The sequence below is a fragment of the Euprymna scolopes genome, chromosome 33, assembly GCF_053919585.1.
Source record: "Euprymna scolopes isolate OS-2025 chromosome 33, ASM5391958v1, whole genome shotgun sequence".
NCBI lineage: Eukaryota > Metazoa > Mollusca > Cephalopoda > Sepiida > Sepiolidae > Euprymna > Euprymna scolopes.
Window position 1 is genome coordinate 12,105,817 of NC_136514.1, and position 25,287 is coordinate 12,131,103.

Sequence of the window (25,287 nt, forward strand, 5' to 3'; positions counted from 1 at the left end):
TCCACCAGACTACATAAATTCCTGTCTTGGGATCCAGAAAAACAAAAGAATATGAATAAACGTAATTAAACGGATAATTGTGAAGGAAAAACTTATATTCTGGACTTCTTTACGAAAATGAAAATGAAAATGAAATATTTTAATGTCTACGAATGTCACATAGACATAGATTAACTGTTAACCTCTGAAACGGAGACTTCTTGATTTAGGAGAACTTGAAGTATAACTTCAAGAAACTCCTTTCTTATCGTTGAATATATTCAGTTGAATTAAGTCGGTCAATTTAGCTCTTATGCATAGATGATCATATATTGATTAGATCACTCTAACTGACGTAAAAAAATAATAAAAAATAATTAAAAAAATATTTTAAAAATAAAATGTTTGATTTCAAAGTTATTTCACGCGGTTAATGGTAGCCGAATGGATTGGGTCCTTACTAATTAATCCAGAGATGACTTGTGTCGCCGGGTTCGAATCTATTTACTGGTGTTAATCGTAACATCCTGCACTGAAGATTCCCGAAAGGATGAAACATGTAGGTATTTAATTATTATATTAAATAATTTTTATTTATATATATATATATATATATTTATATCTTACATTCATATATTATTTATTGATATTTTAATGAAGCCATATTGCTAAATGAATATTGTCGAACATTGTCAGTGACGTATCTTATTTTTTTCTGACCTTGCCTGTCTAAATTTAGACAATCAGTTTTATAATTGATCAGAAAATGTGATTCAAAATGTCATTTATTCATATTAGTTAATATATGTCTTTTTGATTTATTTACTTACCCTTTCATCGTCTTTGGAAAACAAATTATTTTCACCTTCTCCTCGTTTATTTATGATTTGAGCGACCCCTACAATCTCGTCTCCAGCGTTCTTGATCGGCATACAGAGTAAGGACTTCGTTTTGTAGCCCATCATCCTGTCGACTTCGTCGTTGTATCGCTCATCCTGAAAAGAACAAAAAAACGAAAGAATGTCAGATATCGCTTATTTTGAGTAATTTATTTTATTTTTTGTTTTTTAAATCAAATACAAATATCAAATCACATGCAGTGAAATATATGACTTTCGGAAACGATATTCAGAAGAAATATTCTGATTTAATTTTCTGATCATTTAATTAGTTTAATTTAAACTATTATGTCTAGGGTCTGATCTACTGCTTCACAAAGTAGGAACCAAAAACAGAATTTTCATAAAATTTAAAAAAAATATAAAAAACATGTGTTGAATACAATAACGTGTGTCTATTTCCCGGCTAAATACAACATGAACGCGCGTTGTGCTCCAAAATGTATTTTTCTACATAGTCAACACTATTGTAAACTGACATCTCTGTCCTTACTTCACAATCGACGACCCATCTCTTAACAATGCTTACATCAACTACATCGGCTTCATAAACATACAACAAGCGCCGGTGAATGTTGATTGGTTCAATTTATTTTTGCATGTGAGGAATCCCAGAATAAATGTTTGCTTGTGACTCACGTCCATGACAGGATTTGCTTTCCTAAAGTCACACACTGGTCTTATCTACAACAAAGAGATGAAACTTTCAGGTAACTAATGCATAAACTCAGTCGTCATAACAATGTAATTTGCAATTATGTGTGATCAATTCAGGCGGAATAAAATATAGTAGGCATTACTTTTAGAACGCCAATCTTGTGCTTCTATACTTGCAAAAGTGTTTAAATTTCAACAGCACAACATTTTATAAACACTTCTAGCATGTTTGGCGTCTAACCGTATCTATTTTTATGGCGGTTTCTTCAAATAAGCCGAGAAGAAACTTAATGTAAGAAGATAACAAGCACGAAAGATGATTATATCAAAGAAGAGAGACGCCTTTTCACTTATTATTGAAAAGTCCAACGTCAAATCAAGAAACAAGTAGCAGAAAGAGATCTTCCTCAAGGATGTGGTTTGTAAAGAAGCTACTGGGATAGGAAGCCGTATTATACTGGCGTATAAATACAGCGAATTGATAGAAACCACTAGAGCAATTGGTCAAGCGAGCAGGAATAAAAAAAGTAGGAAATAGATCAGACAATTATAGAGAACTTATGCCACAATATTGTTTATAGAAAAGACTGAGGCTATCAACATCACGTCTGTGTAAGAAAGAGAGAGAGAGAGAAGCCGCAGAAAAAATGGTGTAGCCAATTCAATTGCAGATGGCTTTCTGCATCTTATCACGAACTCCCAAATGCATCACAGAATGATCATCCCAAATATGGCAACAATATTACATACATGGTGTGATACTTGATTTGTACAAATAGCCGCAGGTGTGATAAAGTGTTTAAAACGATATGAAAAGCATAATTTATGTTAACCTAAAAGTGAATTGGGTCTAATATATAAACTCCAAGAAAGACTTGATCAGAAAAAAGACCAAGAAATTACAGAATCGATTTTTCTTCAAGAGTAGAGTTTTCTGGAGAGTCTCAGGAAGAAAATGGACAGGACTACGATTGAACGACACAGAAAAATCATCATTAGAAGATTTGTCAACAAAAAGATATTATTTGAAAAGCTTCAAAACCATTAAATTGAGAACAAATAACAGATTTTCTACCATAAATAACATTATTATAGATTCTTAAAAATAACAATAGCCAACTTTTGAGATAAGTAAGGAATCATTTGCGAATTGCAAGATTAAGCTTCAAAAATCGATTTCTTGCAGGCATTTCTTGCTCTTCTGTATTATTTTGAAAAGTTTCAGAACCATTGCGACGGCACTGATTGAAGTAATGTTTACGATGAGCAAGAACAGATCCATAAATCGATGTAAGCCAAAATGAGGTTTGAATTGAAACTAACGATGAAGAATGGTGTCAATTCCTATATGAAGCTTGTCAGTAACTTTCATTTCAGCATAAGTCGGGAACAAGCTAATGGCAGTACCTCATTAAATGTTATATAAGCCGGGAAGCCAAGAAAATGAGCCTTTAAACGTTGTTGCAATATTTTTTTTTATCTGTAATGAGTTATGATCCTCGAAAGTCCTGATATTCTATTAATAAACGTGTTATATAGGGGTTTCATTGAGTATTTTTATTGTTCGTATTATTAAGTGCATGTTATAGTCTTTGAGAGAGTCTTATTAAAAGTTATGTTGAGAGAGATTTTGAGAGAGATGTTGTTGTAAGAGATGTTTTTATGACGATTCATATATATACAAACGTACATACTTAGAAGTGTTGATATGAGAAGCTCTTTGAGTGAGGAGATAGTGTTCAGACAGTCTTAGTGTAGATATGAGATGTGTAGTTCACATTGTCGATATGAGATGTCAAGACGTGTATGAAAAGACATTTTATAATACAGACATATGAACATATAATAACAATTCACTTTACCTTTTGGTAGAGTCACAACACAAAGACGACGTTTTATAAAACACATGATGGGTTTATTTCTTCTCACGACCGGCCGTGGTTTTCTCATCAAGAATTCAAAGCTTCACATATTAAGTTTCAAAGTGATCGTCTCGCCTCTAGACGTTCGAATGACAAACTGCAGACTATCGTCTGTCGCCCTCAGCCTCCCTCTGAGTTTCTCCCCCTGCTTCTGTCTGCTTAACTCTAAAGTTTTTCTATCTATCTCTAGAACTTTCTATTTTCCATGACGTCATACACACGTGTTCTGGACATACGTGTCCAAAACTTTTTCTTTTTTTACAAAAGGAATTTTAACCTATACTCAGTAATCTATATTTCCAATATGTTAAAAACATGTTTATTAAATTATCTTGTAGCTGCATTCTTTCAATTGAATTTTCATGACAAAATTGACAGTGCACATTCTTTTCTTGAAACTATTTTATCTCTAAGCTGTTTTACATTCCATTTTCTAATTCTCACACGTAATCTATTTCTAAAACTAAATTACGAGCTTCGAATTTCGTCTATTGCTATTTCATTTTCATTTTAACTAAATCTCTCTATTTTTATACTTACATGAAAAGAGGACAGGCTTCATCATTTTACATCCCTCCCTTCCATATTTCACAAAAAAAGTTATGCCTTTTTAAATTCAGTACATCTTTTTCTACATTTACACAATCACACAGCTAGGAAAGATCAGGCTTAAAAAAATCTCTTTCAGTCAGCCCTCCACGACCGACTTCACAATTATTATATTTTTATAAGATCAGAACCTTTCTGATCTTCTTGGCATTTACTTTTTGGGTGTAGGGTCTCTACCTATGATTCACATAAGCTACTTTCCAGCCACCCATATGCCGCAGACTAGAGGTTTCCACCTCCCTCGAAATGGACGACTTCCTTCGTCCCAAAAGTGTCCTGATCAACTCTTTCCGCATGGTTAGTCTTCTCAAGTATGGCCTTCTTTTTTGTTTTTTCTATAACTATCTTATACGGGACATACCAAAGCTCATAACCAATCTTCTTGGTTGGCTTTAACTATCAAGATATATCTTTTTTCTCTCATACGGATTCACTCGGATTTCCTTGCTTAGATTCTTGAAACTTCCCCTAACCAAGATCCAGCAGATATATCCCACATTCATGCGTCTCCCTAAAAAAATACAAGGTTATATCTGTCTTACGTAATCTACGGCATATTTTTGCCTGTCTCTTACTTCATTAAGCTATATGTGATTGCCTCGGGACTTCCTATCATCGGTTTACTGGTCCCCTTAAGAATTTTCATATTCTTTCCAACGCCTGTTTATTAATTAAGCCAAGTCTTACCACTTGCTTGGAGTCGTTACGTGCAACCAGTTTATTTTAAGCACTTAATTATACAGGTTCCCAAATTTTTCCAATAGGGGCAAATCTTGTGCTTATTAATCCCTACCAAGTCACTTTCCTTGGAAAAAAATTATAGGATATCTAAAACAAAAAAAAGAAAAAAAAACAAATGCTAAAAAACATCTTTCTTACGGCTTATCACATCTAAAAACTCTCTAAATACCCGTTTACGTAATTTTAATTCTTGTCCCCCTTCTAAAATTCGAACTGAATCTGTAAGCCAACCATACGTCTTAACTAGTTTTATTTTCTCCTAGACTGTTTAAATCTAATGTATATTTACTGATAACTTTGAATTCTAGCTGTGAAAATCAATAACATTTACATTAAGTATAAATTTACAACATTGTTTAAAACACATTTACAAAAGAAAATAACTTAATACATTTAAACATTTTGCAACAAAACACAAAAAAATAATAAAAATTCGTTACATTATACATTTCAAAAGTCCGTTGACACAAAACAAAAAATTGTCCCTTTTTCAAAGACCAGAACAATTAAATCACACTAAAAAGCCGAAAATTATACATAATGCATAAATTTGATTTCATTTTTGCATCTTTCTTTTTTTCTATAGTGTATTTTATTTTATTTATTTATTCATTTATTCTTCCTTTTAATACTCGAGAATTTTAAATGTACTTTCGACTTTTTACACTAACTTGTTATTTATTATGATTGACATTTTCTCTAAACAATTCAGACATTAACACACATTTTAAGGAATTACACACTGTCCTATTTCTATTTGTTTTTATTTTATTTATGAATGAAATATTCGTGAGTAGTTTTTTTTTTAACTGACCGTATCTCTTTTATGATTCATTACGGCATATCGGCCTTTTTTTCTTTTTTAATATTTTCTTGTAAACTTTAGTTTTCTGTGTGCATGTGTGTTCAAATATTTTTTTCATTTTTTTCACATTTCTGTGATCATGTGATGTTTTTTTCCGTGGTATTATTTATTTGTTTATTTATTTATTTATTTAATTATCTTGGACCCTTTTAAAACGTTGTGTGTTTTTATTCCGTGGTTCCGAAGTTTATTCTTTTTTTTCTTATTAAACTCACCCTTGCTGGGTTGTCTGGTCGCTACGGCTCCAAATTGTATTTATTATTTATACCCCAGGTTCGGTTTTGCATCGCTGATGCAAACTTGCTCACGGGCACCAAATCGTGTGTGTTATATAGGGTTTTCATTCTTGTTATTTTTCGTATTATTAAGTGCATGTTATAGTCTTTGAGAGAGTCTTATTTAAAGTTATGTTGAGGGAGATTTTAAGAGAGATGTTGTAAAAGAGATGTTTTTTATGACGATTCATATATATACAAACGTACATACTTAGAAGTGTTGATATGAGAAGCTCTTTGAGTGAGGAGATAGTGTTCAGACAGTCTTAGTGTAGATATGAGATGTGTAGTTCACATTGTCGATATGAGATGTCGAGACGTGTATGAAAAGACATTTTATAACACAGACATATAGACATATAATAACAATTCACTTTACCTTTTAGTAGAGTCACAACACAAAGACGACGTTTTATAAAACACATGATAGGTTTATTTCTTCTCACGACCGGCCGTGGTTTTCTCATCAAGAATTCAAAGCTTCACATATTAAGTTTCAAAGTGATCGTCTCGCTTCTAGACGTTCGAATGACAAACTGCAGACTATCGTCTGTCTCCCTCAGACTCCCTCTGAGATTCCCCCCTTGCTTCTGTCTGCTTAACTCTAAAGTTTTTCTATCTATCTCTAGAACTTTCTATTTTCCATGACGTCATACACACGTGTTCTGGACATACGTGTCCAAAACTTTTCCTTTTTTTACAAAAGGAATTTTAACCTATACTCAGTAACCTATATTTCCAATATGTTAAAAACATGTTTATTAAATTATCTTGTAGCTGCATTCTTTCAATTGAATTTTCATAACAAAATTGACAGTTCACATTCTTTTCTTGAAACTATTTTATCTCTAAGCTGTTTTACATTCCATTTTCTAATTCCCACACGTAATCTATTTCTAAACCTAAATTACGAGCTTCGAATTTCGTCTGTTGCTATTTCATTTTCATTTTAACTAAATCTCTCTATTTTTATACTTACATGAAAAGAGGACAGGCCTTATCATGTAACAAACGCTGCCGGTATTAACTGATGAATCAAATTGAACCACGTTCTGCTATCAATCAATCAAAAACAAGATTTTCTCCGTAAGAATCGGATTTTGTAGCATTCTAGCACCATAATGTTTTCATGTCAACACGAGAAGGAGCTTTGGGTTTGGCTCCAAAATTACCAAGTCCAAAAGCTGTACAAAACAACTAACCACTAAAAATTCTATATTTTGAGGACTTGTGTAGAATCGCTACCCATCGGGAACTCTTCTAAAATAAAATAAAAATAAAAGAGAGTCGCAAATCTGATAGGCCCTGAACTGGCGTATAAGCTTCAGCCTCTGTCCTATCGACGAAACGTTGCATCCCTCTGCCTGTTCTACAAGTATTTTAATGGTGAATGCTCTGATGAACTGCAAGCACTTGTGCTCCCACGACGTGAACACCCTCGACAAACCTGACAGGCTACTAAATCCCACCTCCACACTGTAGAGATCCCTAGATGTAAAAGATCTTTTTAATCCAGTAGTTTCTTCCTCAGAACCGCTAGACTTTTGAATTCCATTCCAGGCCCCTATTTCCCCAACTCTACTGACGTGCAGAAGTTCAAGTGCAACGTGAACCAACATCTTCCTGCCCAAATCCCTACATAGTATCCCAGTAGTTGCTGCCCCTGATAGTAGCCCCCTACACCAAAGTCGCAATGTGCCTTGTTTGGAGTGAAAATGTAATTTAAAAAAGAAAATAAAAAACATGGTCTTCAATTCAAAAGTTTATAAATCCAAGGCCCCCTTTTTATGAGACTTGACCCGCATCTAATTGTAATATAATGTTAATCGATGTTAAGAGCAGATTAAATCAAATATTGAAAGTTACCAGTCTTGACGAGATATCATGTTTTCTAGGTATACAATTGACTCACGAAAAAGAAATTATTAAAATAGGTCAATCTTTTTCTTAACAGTTTTAAATACTAAAAAGTGTAAGAAATGTCTAAACTTTTGCTTTAATAAATAAATAAAAATGAAAGTAATAAAACAAAGAAATAAAAAATGAATAAAAATTTAAAAAAACGTTTTTAAAAACATTTTCTTGTATTTTTACAAATATTTTACATGCTTATAATAAAGCGCACATACATTAAAATTGTTTTTACTTTTATTTTGTGCATATAACTATCGTTCTATGTTACTAAAAAATTGTTTTTTCTCCTTTCGCTTTGTTTTAATTCTATTTACCAAAGAAAGAAATATTTTTGTACGAACCCATAATTAATGTATATATATATATATATATATATATATATATATATATATATATAATTATATATATATTAATATATATAAACACACATATATATAGATATACATATATATATATATATATATATATATATATATATATATATATATATATATTCGAACTGGAATGCGTAATTAAAATTAAAAATGGCTTTCTTTTTACACGCTCAGTTTTTCAAGGTAAAGATAGAGACCAATTTTATTTATTTCTCTTTTTAAATTTTTCTTTGACATTTGAAAAAAAATGGCTTCCTTTTTTACATGATTTTTTTACGATGTAAATGAACTAAATGACTTCTGTCTTTATTAACTTGTCCATTTTTAACGTTTCTATATTTTTAATCTGCTTTATTCTTCTGATTGAAGTACACTTATATGCACACTGTTTTAACGGCATTGCATGTCAGATGTTGAGAAGAGATTGAATTTGTAAAAAAAATAATAAGATTAATTGTTATATATGTTAAAAATAAATGAAATACAGTGTCTTTCATTCTTAAGCGTTTGATATAAATTATATTTTTTGCTGTTTACTAGTTATCAAGTGTTACCGCTTACCTAATTCACGTTGGCACGCTGGTTCTTGTCAGATCACAGATGTTAAGCAAGACTGAGACTATTCAGTACAAGATGGGTGACCATTTTGGACTAGCGTGAGTGCTACTCCTGAGCAGCAGACGAGAATTTGATAAATATTAGCAAATGAAAAAAATATTTAAAAAAACAAAATAAAAACTTCCATTTCGTACATACAAGTCAATCAGGAAGAGAAGAGGATAACTTGAATTTGGCCGTCTTGGGCCAACAGCTACAGACACCGGATGCCGTAATTGACTTGTCAACAGCGGAAACATATGGCAAAAACAATACAACATGCTACATGCGGCCATAACTGCAGCCTAGCAAAAAGAGGAAGCATTACCGACGGCAATGACAGGAGATGTGTGAATGTGACATATCGACGGTATTTATTTTCTCAATTTCCTTTCTTAAAAAAATTAAATATCACACTTTTAAACAAACAAACTTGTCAAAAAATGTCTCTTTGAACCTTTTCTTGGAAATATTTGCTTAAAATCCAAAAATTAACTGAAAAAAACTTGGTAATAAAGAATTTATTTGTTTTTACTATGTGCTTCTTTTAACCTTTTCTTCCAAGAGTTAATAAAAAAAATTAAATACGGTAGGCTGTTATTTTTTTATAGGTTTCGACATTTATAGTTTCATCGGCGACGCTTGGCATAATCTGGCTGTTGGCGTATTGCTCTGGGGAAATTTGTGCGAACGCTGAGTTGCATCTGGTTCCAAAGATGCAGCAGTAACGAAAATATTTTAGAGGTTTTTCGAACTACATTATTTCGAATATTGTCGCAGAGAAATGAAAAAGCAAATGCTTATGTGCTTTTACCAAAACATTTTAACAGAAGACATATGTCTGACTGACATACTCGCAAGTAAGCCCACATGAAGAGCCGATAAGATTGTAACAAAAAAAACTGACAAAAACAAGCTCATTTAGAGGAAATGAAACGTAGATTTATTTCTATTAAACTTTATGTCCCCAGCAGCGTATACACAGATGGGCGGTAATGGTACGGTAACGTTAGAAATTATTTGAACAAGCCTATTTACTATTTTTCTTAAGAGACTGAGCATGTACACCTGTTTTTAATGCCAGCATCATGGGGATATAATCGAAAGGACTCATTACTGTTTACTTTGACATGGCGTCCCTTCTACACAGAACGAATTCTATTAAAAAACAGATTCTATATAAAATGGAAATATACTAGAATCAGGGTGAAGCGTAATATAATTCGAAGGTAATGAGAAATACATTTGCATGATGATAGTTTTCTCTCGGTTGCAAAACTCCGTCAAATATGAAGTAAAAATATGCTTCGTCAGAGTTCAACGTAATGAACATACGTATGTCTATAACGCCTAAATCTGTCATGTTAAAGAAAAACAATAAAAAATACAATATCTAAAATGTAAACGTTATGAACAAGAAGGAAAGAAAGACGTATAAAATGATATAGATGTAGTAATTAAAAATATTTTTAAAATAATGTTAAAATGTTAATGTTATCTAACTTATTTGCTTTTCAATTTGGCATGATTTGCATAAATACATGAAATGGATCACTGTAGTATATATGTTACTTGCTTACATCTCTGATATATATATATATATATATATATATATATATATGTGTGTGTGTGTGTGTGTGTGTATATATATAGTAATTTATAAAATATATATGGCGATTAAGCTACACTGAATATTCGGCGTTTCATCCACTCTAGGACTCCCCAGGCTTATGAGCGAATTCTGTGGTTGTTTATCGTTGTTTATCGAGCATATAAAAACGATAAACAACCACAGAATTCGTGCATAAGCCTGAGGAGTCCTAGAGTGGATGAAACGCCGAATATTCAGTGTAGCTTAATCGCCATATATATTTTATAAATTACTAACTAGCTCTGCCTACGTATTAAGCACTTTTGAAGTAAATACTTAAAGTTTACGCATAAATCTATACTTTCTTATATTAATTTTATGTGAGTAAATTAAGTAGTTTATATATATATATATATATATATATATATATATATATATATATATAGTTGAATTTACGGCTCATTGATTTAATTTATGTATGATACTAAATTGATGGAGAAATACAATCGTCATCTAAATAAACAATGAGGAAGATGCTGGCAAACAACTTTTTTTTATTTTCAATTTAAAAAGGCATTTATATAATACTAGCATGTGTATGTTGAGCAAAAAAAAATGTTGTAGTAGGAAGGCAGGCTCGAACCCGTATGCAAAGGAGGAAAAGAACGGGGAAAAAACCTGACGACTTCGCTGTTACGACATCGCCAAACCGGAAGTGAGGTAGGTTTAAATTAAGGCTAGACAATCGAAAGAAGGGGATGACTTTCAAAAATATCGCCCCCCCCCGTTGAAAAGTGCCCAGTTGAAGGTGAAAATATTAATGTTTTTAGCCAAGTTCACGATATTTGTCGTCTGAAAAGTCTAAATTCAAAACGATACTTATCTAGTAAAAATCCGTCGCCTCTGTCGATAGTTTTAGGTGGACATGCAAACATACATACATACATTTATATATTGGTAACTAAAAATGTTCAACCCAAACTGATTAGAAAGTTTGCCTTATCTCTGAATACTCTTTATGTAAAATTTCAAATGTTTAGACCAGAAATTGTCTGAGTAATTTGGTAGACACCGCAGAGGTTATTTTTTAAAACTTTGACCCCTATTATTACCCCTTAACATTTATTTTTGGGGCTCAAATCAATTTATCAAGTAAGATCATGTGCTATCATTATAGCATTAAAATATTAATTGAAGCACATTTTGATAAGGTTGCAACTAATTACTTAAAGCAATTTGGTTTTCATCTTGTAAATTATTGCTTTCAAGATTTTACATCTTATTTTATAATATATGCAGATTTGCTTACATGTTCACCCTCAGAAGTAACTTTCTGTTTTAATGCTTTGAAATTATTTTCAATCTTTGAACGTTCAGGAAGTAATTTGTTTGTTATCATTTCAACTATAAACAAATAGTGTGAATGCACTTGAAAACGGTCGAAAGTTACGTCGGCCGAAACGTTGTGGAAAAAACAACCCCGACGAGAAACATAGTAGCAAACAATCCAAATAATACAAAAAATAATGATCAATTCTCATCACAAAAATATATAAATATCATATCAAAAAACCCGAATGAACACGGATTTACTAAAAAAAGAAATAGACTTGGCGTCATTTATTTTTTTAATTTCTAAAAGCTATGCTTGGGTGAGAAAGCAAGAATCAAACATTTTTAACCATTCATTAATAACATTCACAAAACAGTCGGAAGTTACACCCACCGAAACGTTGTGGTAAAAAAAAAAAAAACAAGATGAGAAAAATAGTCCAAAAAAACATACATAATACAAATAATAAATATAAAAAAAATTAAAATGGCTGTGTATAGTATTAATAAAACAACATGTAATTTAAATGTTTTAGTTTATGAATAAATTATATCGTAAAGAGGATTTCGAAATTCGCCTTGTATATTATCACATCATTTATTACACAAAATATTTAATTAATAACAAATTTTAATGTGTATTTAACAATTGAATTTACATCTAAACATTCGCACATGAAATTATTTCATATTTCATTTGTAGATTAATAATTTTGCCAAGATCACAGTGTAGTATCTGTTCTAATATTATAATTCACCATTTCTAATCTCGATCAATTAAAAATCCTTTTAGACTTTTTTTTTGTTTTTATCCAGAGTGCCACTCTTTGGGGAGGTGGATTTCCCCCATATTACAAAACGATATAGTCTCTAACACTGCTCTCCTGCGGAGGCAATTAAATACAAATAATGGAGCCATCGAATCGAAATTGTATATTAATCATGTCTGAGAAAATACATGTTTCGACGCTTTTTAGTTTTGCTATCACTATCTAATAACAAATAATCTCGGATATATATATATATATATATATATATATATATATATATATCAAAATATGATTATCCACATACACGTGTTTCGTCGTCTACGACTCACCATAGTGGCTGAATCTAGCGAGAGTCGAAATAGGGACCCAATGATAAAAAGCCTACCTCTACCACACGGCTACCTTGCACGACTACCGAATATATCGTGTTTTTATTTGTTGTTATTGGCGATACATTTTGAATGAATTAAATTATTCATACGAAATAGCATTTTAACCTAAATGCGAGTCGGGAATAATTTCCTTTTCAGCAATTTGATACCCCGTAAAGAGGGGAGCCGACAATATATCATATTTTAAAAATATTACTATTTACTGCGACGCTTTTGTCGTCTACGACTTACCAGAGTGGCTAAATCTAGCAAGATTCGAAATCAGGACCCTATGATAAGAACGCTAAAGCTCTACCACGCTGCCCCTAGAAATACTACTGAATATATGGCGTTTTTATGTGGATGTTTTTATTTTTTTTTATTTACGATGCTTTTTGAATGAATTCAATTATTTATACGAAATATAAATTATATATATATATTAGCGGGGGTGCCCGGCGTTGCCCGGGTGTTTGTAGCTGTGTATGTAAGGGGAGGGGGTAAAGTAAAAAATTTAGCGAAGTAATAACTCTGTTTAAATAGTAAAAAAAAAGGATGTTAAACTTCTTTAAAAAATCGGCGAACAAACAAAAACTTCTTCAAAAAAAAAAAAAAAAAGCAAAAATAAGGGAAAAATGATGTTCGGAAAACAAAAACACAAAAAACACAGCGAGTAGAAAGCATAGAACGAAAAGGAACGTTAGAATTCCATTCCAGTTTTTTGAGCAACTACAAAACGAAAAAAAATGTCATAAATAACCCTTCGATTCAGTAAAGTCCATGGTGCGTTTCCCCCAGTAAGAAGCATAGAACAAAAAAGATACGTTAACTTTCCATTCCAGTTTCTTTTAAAGCAACTATAAAATGAAATAAAACGGAAATTGTATATAATGTGTTTATTTTATTAAAAAAAAAGAAATGAAAAGAATCATTTTTTTAGTGTAAAAATGTTGGGGGGGGGAAATAGTAATTAAGCAACGTAAAGGATAAGAATTAATATTTGTGGGAATATCGCTATCGGTTAATTCCGTGGGGCGTTTCACCCAATAGGAAACATAGAAGGGAAAGGCCCGGTAAAATTACATTCCAGGTTTTTTAAGCAACTATGAAGTACAGAAAACCAAAACCGTTGTTCCTTTGTAACTGTCCATAGTGAACCATCCCTAAGTGGAGGCGGGGGAAGGAGGAATTAATTAGAGACAAAAGATTTTATTAGTTCCATTGATTTTAACCGATTGCAGAAAAAATATAGGAATCTACGATTATTGAGGAAGTGAAGAGGTAATATACCTATAATACACCTCAGATATTGTGCAGCAGTTTGTGCATATTACATTCGCATGAAATTTGATTTTAATCCTATTAAGTTCAAAATCCTAGGGGGAAAATGAGTTCGTTTTATATATATATATATATATATATATATATATATATATATATATATATATATGTTTACATTTATAATTAGATTATTATTTATTTACACACACACACATATATATATATATATATATATATATATATATATATATATATATATAATGCTTTCTTCTTTTCGGCAGAAAGTTGCAATCTTTCAGGCTGATGTCAGGCTTCTATGTGCACGGAGATATCTCTTACACCCAGCTGCAATCCTGCGTAATCTGTCGCAGATGTGGCAATAGGACTTGCCATTATTTTCTGGTTCTTTTAAAACGACTTCGGGTGTCGTGCCAGACTTGCAGACCAGTGCATAGAAATTAAAACAGAACATCTTCATAACAGTCTTAGTCTTGCCTCACCTTGTGTAACGTAACTGGTGTACCAAGCCAGCTTTAGACAGATGAAATCTGCCACAGATTTTACATTTCTGTTTTGTTGAAAGTCGGTAGAAACTGCAGATTCATCTTGCGTTCTTTGAGTACGTTTCGATATTGCATGCTCAACAGGCTTTTCCTCGAAGTGTCTGCATCCTTTGATGATTATTTTTTTAATAGTTTTTCCACAGTTTGAACTTCCCAGTTACTGACATCTATTTCCATTATATATATACATATATATATATATATATATACATATATATATATGGATAGATAGATAGATAGATATGATTGCCCACAAAATAAGTAGAATCGTAGGAAGATTGCAATCATTTGCCTAATCGTAAGATACACCGATGGTATGAAAAAGAACTTTAATACAAAACCTGGTGCATATACTCGGTGAATTGATTCTTAGATCGATTCACAAAATTGCTCTTCATATCTCGATTTGAATCTATGAAATAGGAAAATAAGTATGTAGTAAAAATCTATATTCTAAGCAGTAACAAAGAAAAGGGGAATTGAAAAAAAGAGATTTTTTCCTTGAGTCTAAACGTGTTTAAAAAAAAAGTTGAACCGCTTTCCGCGTAATAGTTTTATGTTTGGACTTTACCTAGCATTAAAAGATAGGTTTATAATGTAGTGAGTGGTGCAATTTTTAGGATAGTACAAAGCAGCCCGTAAAATACGCTTAATTCGAATTCATTCAGATTTCAGATTTATTATTACAAAACAAATTCTCTTTTGAAGATTATGTCCTCCCTTTAATATGGTACCTAATCCAAAAGTGAAAAAATAAAAAAACTTTGATGCCATAAGTTAGAATCGAAACCGAAACCTTTAGCGTTCCACTCCCATTTGTTACCTTTTAGAGCTAACACAACAAGGAAAAAGTTATAAAATGAAATCACTTTTAGAAGGAATTAGTTTAAGCATGCGCAAACGCATAGAAATGTTGGCAAGTTGAAACGAACAGATTCCATTTTAACATAACGATATATGTCCGTCTCTGTCATTCATCCATCCAAACGAAAATTTTACTCATTATTAATCATCTCTGGTGTATGATTAATATTTCCTGTTAATTTTAGTGTTATGTGAGTAGTTGTCTAAATCTTTATCGGTTAAATATTTACACATAGACAGACACACATGCAACTACACTTTTATCTATATAAATACATTATGTATTCCTGTCTTGCAAAATACAGTAATGGAATAAAGCGGAATCACTGAATTCTTTGAGAGAATAAGAAAAGAAACCATTTTAGCTTTTAAAAAAATTCAACTCGCTGTTCGTTTCTTATAAGTGCGCCGATAAATCCTCATTTTATCACTTGGGATTGTTGGGGACTATCGTCGGGTTTTCTTCCCGTTAATACTTTTCCAGGTTCCCAAATAAATGGTTGTAAATTCTTGTCTCTCATGTATCCTCCTTTTTAAGGTCCCTGGGTAAAACGTGCCTTAAGAATTCCCCGTCGCTGGTACTATGGGTGGCATTTAAGTAAACATTTGCCTGGCTGAGAAACCACCTGTAAACAAACGAATTGCCCTAAATTCATATTACCAATATCTGTTAACTTTTGGGGATTTACCTTTACACGAATTGCAGTAACAGTGACACGAGGCTACAGATATGAAATATTTCAAAGCTCTGCTGGCAGAATATTTAAAAAATATCTCGTTTACAACTATCTGAAAAGTGAAGGATTAGTTATTCAATATCGCTGTGCCTTTGCTCTCAGAACACACTTTGAAGATCTCATGTATCATTTGTGTGTTTTTATGAAAATCGATCGAGACAAAGAGTGACGCTGCTTAATATACGGAGCTAACAATAACAGAAGTTCATCTATTTTAATTATGCTTCGGTAATCAAAAACTTCTATTATAATTCCAAGACTTACGTACCTACGTATACATACGTAGTAAAATTCTTGTTTTTTTAGCAGAAAACCGTTGTACCAAGCTACATTCTAAAAATATGATGATTGGCAATTGCAGGGAAGCAACACAGATTTTTCTCTCTTATGATTAAAGAATCGTGTTTATTATTTGGAGCAACAACAACCAATTGTCGGAGTTCAAAGCAAATTTGATTTAATTTATTTTCTTTCATCACTAGCGTCCTTCCTTTGATTGCAATGTCGTTTTGTTCTAATTTTATTTCTCAACAATGTTCTTTTTTTATTTGTAGTAGCCTAAATGTCTTAATGTGTCATATTGTAAGGTTACGTTGCGTTATATTTTACTTTAGTAATTCATAAAAATAAAACTGGAAAGAAAGAAATAAAAATCTGGGTCGCCATTTTTTTTCCAGTTTACAAAAGCATTAATTACCGTTACTCTCCGTCTCAACACAACCTAAAACGTCTCTCGCTACCACATGTCTATCTAACTAGATGCGTTTCTCTTTCTTCTGACTACACAGTGGCTACAGCCGGTCCATTCTCGCCTTCACTCTTCACGTTGATCACCTTTGGCGCTGACTTTTGTTTGGAGTTTCGCCCGGCCCCTGCGGGAGCGGGGCATGAATCTCAAAGACCATATGTGGGGGAATCCCATATATAAGATCATTGCTCTTGAGCAATCAGTTATTGGTCAATGTAGGGGAAACCTTTCATATCAATTGTTACTATCACGTTCCCCCTTCACTCTCCACATTATAAAACGGCCATGTGCCTAATTTGGTAAGTGGGAAACAAATGAATAACCGACCATGTGGTGTCTGTTTTTTTTCTTTTCCATTCGGGCCAGCTGGTCCACACTTCCTAATTTGCATACGCGTTTAAACTCTGCTTAAGCTGCTAATACAATCGCTTACCATCAATCCATCGTCTGCTGCTTATATATCCATACACACTGATATGCACTCTGTTACAATATTTTATGTGCAGAGATCTGATAATTTTAGGTATTTGATTCTTTTATCTTCAGCCTGTAATAGTAAACTCTAGGAGTTGCGACGCATTTCTTATCTTATTTCGTTGCAAGAACAGGTCCCCTATTCTTGTAAGTAAGAAAAACATGAAATAAATAGAAATGAGGTTGGATAGACCGAGCATTCGAACCAGGAAAGCTAGATTTGGAATGAGGATTCAGGAAGGAATTTCCATTGTAAGTTTTAATATAAAATAGCAAATATGTTTGTTTGAAAAGGAATTCGGTTGTTTAAAGATGTAACTGTAAAAGAAATTTTGATTGTTTAATTATTTTTATGAAAACAGAATTAAAACAAGGTCAGTTAGAAAAACGAACAATAGCAAATTTAAAAATGTTGGAAAATAAGTCAGGTCAAAAATAGGTTAAAAGAAATGGGTTGGACACGTGCGAGCCAGACACGTGAGAATCATGCATGTTCAAGCCACAGGATCGATCAAGCACATTTTTTGCCTTGCGATGACGTCATGGCTGAGAAATGAATCCTCAATATAGTTGCTAGTTATAGGAGACACAAACAGTTAGAGGCCGAGAGAGAGAGCCGGACAGAAAGAGACAGGGTCAAACAGGAGAGTTGCGTCTGGATCGAATCCCCCTTTAGAAGCGAAGAGTTAGAAGTTGTAATCATGTAGGACTTTGAATTTCTGGATGTCTTTATTGACCGATCGAAGAAATAAAGGAACATCCTCATGTTGTAGCTGCGTCTTGTGTTGTGTCATTCTCAACAAAGGTAAAGTGAAATTGTATTTATATGAACTTTGTTCCCACACTCATCTTGATAATGAACATTGTATAAACCCCATCTTTAAGTACTGTGTCACCCTCTCTATCAAGAAATAATGACTGTCCCCTCTTGTTATAAAAAACTGATAACTCATCCCTCTCCTAATATATGTTATAAGAAGCGATCCCTCCTCTCTAATATATGTGTTAAAAAGAAACATTCACAGAACTGTATAAATACCTCTCTCTTCTATCTATCTCCCCTTATCCAATTGTATTACATGTCCCCTATCTCTTTTAAACGTACCTGATATATCTCTCTCCAATATGAACACTCAAGTATATAATATTTGTCTCATAAATATGACCCTTATTCAACAATTTATGCTGTCTTTTTCTGGGGAGAAGTCATCTTCTTTGTACTTCCATGTTCAAGAGTATTTTCTGCTTTTCATAATTTAGGTTTGTATACGTAACATTGGTTTGCATTTTCCAAGTGCCGAGATTTGACTCGTTTACCTAGTTATGACAGACAGAAGAAAGCATCCGTGGATTAAGAAAAATACGTTCATAGTTCCTGCAGGCTGATTTAGACAAAAGATTCCCGAGGTTGGCAGAGAGATTCACGAGTTTCACTCGATACACCTGAATAACATTAGCGGTCACGTTTTCCGAAATGTAATGTAAATAACAATGAACATGATAATAGTAAATTTTATTTTTATTTCGGACTATTAGTCTCATCTTTATTAGTTGTTGTTTTTGGATCTTTTTTATTGGTTCACAACGTTTCGGCCAACTTCCTCTGGCCTTCGTCAGGTGGTAACCGCGACGTTGTGAACCAATAAAAAAGATCCAAAAACAACAACTAATAAAGATGAGACTAATAGTCCGAAATAAAAATAAAATTAACATATAATGCTCATCTCAAAAAATGAATTCCAATTAAGGAATAATATATATATATACCAATCGGTACGGACCCGACTATGGAAGATCAGATAATAAATAAACATGGATTTATAAGATCAAAGAATCCAACCTTGATCGCCCTTCGGGGCCCGTGGCGCAGTTGATAGAGACGTTGAATCTCTACGGTTCCAGATGAACATTGTATGAAGATAGCGGTTTCAATTCCACCCAAAGCGTGCCAGAGGTAATTGGTCAAGAATGTGGTGAGACAACAACAACTACGGATGGCAGTGATGGCTGAGAATGCAGTTAGGAGATTCGAAGTTCCTATCCGTCGCGGTTACGACCTGACGAAGGCCAAAGGAAGTTGGCCGAAACGTTGTGAACCAATAAAAAAGATCAAAAAACAACAACTAAGAAAGATGAGACTAATAGTCCGAAATAAAAATAAAATTAACATATAATGCTCATCTAAAAAAAAAAAATGAATTCCAATTAAGAAATAATATGATAATAGACGTTCAAAGTATCGAAATAATTCGGTAAAAAAACACGTGTTTATCTTGAACGCGTTTTTATTTTCTAGGTAATCAATTCTTGCTTCAGGTGGTTGATATTAGCAGATAATTATAATCCCGTCTGAACTTAATTTTTCGCTTTACCTATTTTCTATATTTAAAGACGTGCACTTCATCATATGCTAGCTAGTCCGTCCGGCATTGCCCGATCGTAAAATAGGCATAAATGCTTGAGCTGAGATCGAAACTAAAACCTAAAACATTGAGTCACCTACAATTACCGTTATACAAGTGTGACGTGATCTTTAAAACGTGTTTTAAAAATACTTATTCTGAGCATAAGTAACTTGTAATGTTAACTATTCACGCATGCGCATACTTGCAACAGCAAAGAGATAAAAGTCCAATCACAGCAATGTATAAGTTTTTACAGTTTGTCCTTTTAGCAGCTTGTTTTATCGAATAAAAACGGAAGTAAAAATTTTCCACATGTCTAAATACCATACATACCGAATCTCAAGCCTGTAGCTCAAACATTCACTGAGTATATAGGTTGAGAAGTGTCCTCCAAAACATTCCCACTTATATATATATATATATATATATATATATATATATACGTTTTATTTTTTATTACAGTATTTTTCTGTTAAGTTACATTATTTTTTTCGGCTACACAACCGCTTTTGGGTCGTCATGTAGCTTCCTCCGGCTTTTACAGAGATGTTCGTTTATGGTGGAATGAAAGCGTGAATGGTGTCAGGGGAGGTGGACGAGAGAAAAGCGGAAAAAGAGGAAGGGAACAATGGGGGAGAGGTGGGAGGGGGTGCTTGGTATGTTGATAATGCTTTAGTTTTGGAGTTCAAGAACATAAGGTGGTTGTGAGGGTCTGGGAAGTTCCTCTCTGGTGTGGCTAAGGACATAGGGATATATGGAGAGGGAGGGAGATTGGTAGGGGTAAGGAGGGGGATTACTTTAAATTTCGGGTTCTAAATTTTAGGTTGTTGGCGTCTCGTTAGTGAGATGGTTTCTCTTTCCGCTTTTCTCACACCCTCCCCTGACATCATTCATTCCTTCATTCCACCATAAACGAACTTTTCTGTAAAGTCTGAGGAGGCTACATACCGGCCTAAAAACGGTCGCGTAGCTGAAACAAAAGTGTAACTGAACAGAAAAAAACGGTAATAAAAAATAAAACGCATATTTGCTCTGCAACAATATTGAGTACTTTCTTAAGGTTTTTTATTAATTACCATTTCTACTAAATATATATATATATATATATATATATATATATATATATATATATATATATATATATATAGGGGTACCATATAATTTACACTTTTCGTCTTGACAGAAGCTCACTCACTGAGAAGAGTGATGATTTGAAACGTAAAAATAATTTGGATTAATATATTTACTATCTTGTCTAACAGATTGACCACGTACAGCTTTTAGTTTTCTGATTTTATTTTTGTCAGCCAGTTCCCGCTGTGAGTGCTTTCGAAAGAAGTCTTCATCGGTTTGTTATGACATCTATTATAGACAAGACAGGAAGAATAAGATGAGGCTGATAGGATCCTCAACACAAAAATAAGGTTAGTAAAAATGTAGTCAAATCAGAAAGTAGATAAATAAGAGCATAGTGTAGTATATGTTCTAGCACAATTTGTTTTCTTTCCCGTTTCTTTAGAGTGTTCCTATTTTTACATAACTTTTCGCTGACTTCATTTAAGGTGAAGAAGCGCTACACGTCGAAATTGCTACGAGATTTTTAAACACCATTACAAGAATGATCTTATTATAATGACATCCGAAAACGAGGCTACATCAAAGGGAGATCACTGGAACATTCTTGTCCATATTATCTTTGGGTTTGTATTACTGTACACATAGATTCGAAAAAGTTGTCAAAAAACAAATATATAACAAATAAATGTTATCAAAGGCAAGATAAGTTACTTTTCTGCCAAACTGGATATATTTTTTGTGTTTTTATTCAATGTAACATATTTATTCAGATCGCAAAACATATAGTGTTTACCGATGTATTCGAAAGTTCAAGATGGCGTCTCACACCCTCTTTAACACCGTAAGTATAGAAAAAGGTGTTATAAATAAAAAACTATACAAAATACTATTAAAAACCCGCCGATTATATGTCAACCTATGTCACGGTAACATATATTGAGCGAGTTTTTAACAGTATGTTATCCGTTTTTTTTATTTATAACATCTTTTTCCCAAACTTACCGTGTTAAAGAGAGAATAAGACGCCATCTTGAATGTTCAAATACATCGGTAAACACTGTTTGGTTTTCGAGCTGAATAAACATGTCACATTGAATAAAAACACGAAAAATATATCCAGTTTGGTGTAAAAGTAACTTATCTTGCCTTTGATAACATTTATTTGTTATATATTTGTTTTTTGACAACTTTTTCGAATCTATGTGTACAGTAATACAAACCCTTATCTTTTTATAAATTTCGCGAATTTGGCATTTCTGAAGCAGTTTAGCATTTTTTTTTTAAATTACATTTTCACCCCAAACAAGGCACATTGCCACTTTAATTTAGGGGGCTACTATCAGGGGAAACATCTACTGGGGTACTATGTAGGGATTAGGGCAGCGAGATGTTGGTTCACGTTGCACTTGAACTTATGAATGTCAGTACAGTTGGGGAAGCAGTGACCTGGAATGGAATTCCAAAGTCTAGCAGTTCTGGGGAAGAAACTACTGGAGTAGAAAGATCTTTTACATCTAGGGATCTCTACAGTGTGGGGGTGGGATTTTGCAGCTTGTCGGGTCTGTCGAGGGTGTTAACGTCGTGGGGGCACAAGTGCTTGCAGTTCTTCAGAGCATTTACCATTATAATACTTGTAGAACAGGCAGAGGGATGCAACGTTTCAACGATGGGACAGAGGCTGAAGTTTTGATGCCAGTTTAGGGCCTATCAGATTTGCGACTCTCTTTTGAACCCTATCAAGGAGCGAGAGACTAGTAGCCGATGCACCGGCCCAAATATGACAGAAATACTCCATACATGGGCGAATAGTGGCCTTATAGAGGTACAGGATACTTTCGGGTGTTAGAAGTTTTCTAGCACGGTAGAGAGAGCCCACCTTCCTCGCAGCGGCCCTGGCAATGCCCTCGATGATATTGTTCCAGCTCATGTTTCCTGTGAACGTTAGGCCAAGGAGCTTGAAAGACGTACTATCAGCTAAAGAGTTGTTGGCCATTGCTATAGGTGGTAGAGAAGGTTTCTTGTAATTATTGAATGAAACCAGTTTTGTCTTGGTGGCATTGAACGTTACCATCCATTTTTGTCCCCATTCCACTACTGATTTGAGGTCATCCTCTAGTGTTTCTGCCATTTCTGAAGCAGTTTAGACTTAAAACATTGAATTTGGCCTTTTAAAAAGAGCAAGGCACTAACTAACCAAGGAAGGAACAAACACATCAATATATAGTTGATCCGAAAATACAAAATATCCATCAATATATATAAAAGCGAAAATGTATGTATGTATGTATGTATGTATGTTCGCTTTTTGTGTATGCCTGCAAAGGGCTTTTTTCCGGCGGGTTTTCGAGGCCGTCGCTCAATTTTAAAACTTTTTTATATGCTGTCTAAATGATATCTTCGAGTTAACAACCGGGGTCGCCTGACTATTTAATTTGCCAGACTTTGAAACGTTAAATATTCGATATTTTCGGATCGCCGCGTGTTGCTTTCGTTTTTCGGTATAAAAAAGCGAAACTGGATTCGAATTTCTGGCTCATGGTAAGTTGTCTCTAGAAAGCGATCTAACGTTTGGTCAATGTCGGCTTATCATCGTCATATCAGAGGGTTGCTTTCATTTCGAGACGAGACACTCCCCTAATAAACGGGGGAGCTGGTTTTCCCCAAAGTTGGGTAAAAACAAACAAACCGCGTTATTAACCTCATTAAAAACTGTCCCGCAGAAAATGTTAACTGCTGAATAGCTATTGCTTACGTCGTCGTAACGCTCGCACAAAATGTTCACCTTACGACTTCCACTTGACGTCATTATTTAGTGTAGGCACTTGTCAGTTCTCTTCTTACTTAAATAAATTCAAACGTCTTTCAATAACTCATTCTTGCAGGCCGAGCGGTTAACGTGTCCTGATTTTTCACATTTTATTTTCCAACTTCGCCTCAGACCCCCCCGTGTTTCTTTTTTATTTAAGAGCACATATACCTCGAAACGCCCGGGTAACGCCGTGTACCTCGCTAGTATTTTATAAATGGAAATGAAAAGAGATCTATCCCTACTTTTATAAATTATTGATTTTGAATTAAAAAATAAACCGAAACCTCGTAGTCTGTTCTTAAGAAATCTTATATTAGACGGCAATATTTCGCATTATCATAAATTGTTACAAATCCATTTGACTTTAAATATATTTTGTAAGAATTACGTCCCTTTCCATATAAAGTGAATTTCTTTATCATTCAAACACTACTGCGTTGGAATGATATGCTTAAGTGGCAGTTCTAACGATTTAAAGCTTCACCGCTCGGTCATTTTTCAACAAAATTTCAAACAATTATTACAGTTTATAGATTACCTTCTCAGCTATATTGTGAAAAAAATAAATTTTCAATTTTCGTTCAGTAAAACAAAAGTTATAATGACTTTTTTCGTGTTAAAATTTGTAAAAATATGTAAAGAATTGAGCGACACTTTTTATGACTGGTTTCCATAGCAACCACATCGCTTCAGTGGCTACTGTTGCAACTAATTAACTGCAGTTCCGAAAAGAGAAGTAACAAGTGAAATAGAGAAAATGAAAGCATGAAATAATTTAGAGGATTTTATTGAAAGCAGACGAGTGCCGTACATTGTTATTACATATGTGTTTATGGGGGCAAAAAATAAGAATGAAATTAAACAAAGAACAAGTGAATTTATTGGACCTGAAATTTCATGTTTTACAATAGAAAAATGCGAGCATTAAAAGTAATTTGGTTAAGCTTAAACATGGAAAAGTAAAGGACTAGTTGGTAAACCTGGAAGAGAAAAAGACAAGATATTCTAATAAAAAATATAATAAATTTACAACTTAAAATAATGCAACATTAAGATTGTTTTAATTTAATTTATAACATTATATAATCAATTCTATATTCTGCAATATTTTAAATTATAAATTTATTTTAGTTTTTACTAGAATATCTTGTCCCTTTTCTTTTCCAGTTTTAACAACTAGTCATTTACTTTTCTATGTTGAAGCCTAACCATATAAGGTCCTGGATATAACCTTAAACTATATCCAGTGGCGAGGCCCCAGCTTGCGGGCTTTTGGGAGTGTGGAGCCACCCTTTAATTGTCATTGCTCTGAGGTCCACTCTGACCCGGTGTGGTAGTATCTGTTAGGGTCCCAACTATGGGTTGAATATAAACTGACTTGAAAACAACAAATATATTATATTAAAAAAATTTTCTTCAAAATCTTTGGATTC

At 33.3% G+C, this 25,287-nt stretch overlaps 1 protein-coding gene across 1 annotated transcript in view; it reads right to left on the reverse strand.

Annotated features, from left to right (window-relative positions):
* Window positions 1–25,287, reverse strand: part of LOC145258141 (dual 3',5'-cyclic-AMP and -GMP phosphodiesterase 11A-like) — a 1,328,815-nt gene that overhangs the window by 815,635 nt on the left and 487,893 nt on the right. The window contains exon 3 of the mRNA XM_080115926.1: window positions 810–974. Coding sequence (XP_079972052.1) covers window positions 810–974 — 165 coding nt within the window. The remainder of the gene's footprint in view (window positions 1–809; window positions 975–25,287) is intronic.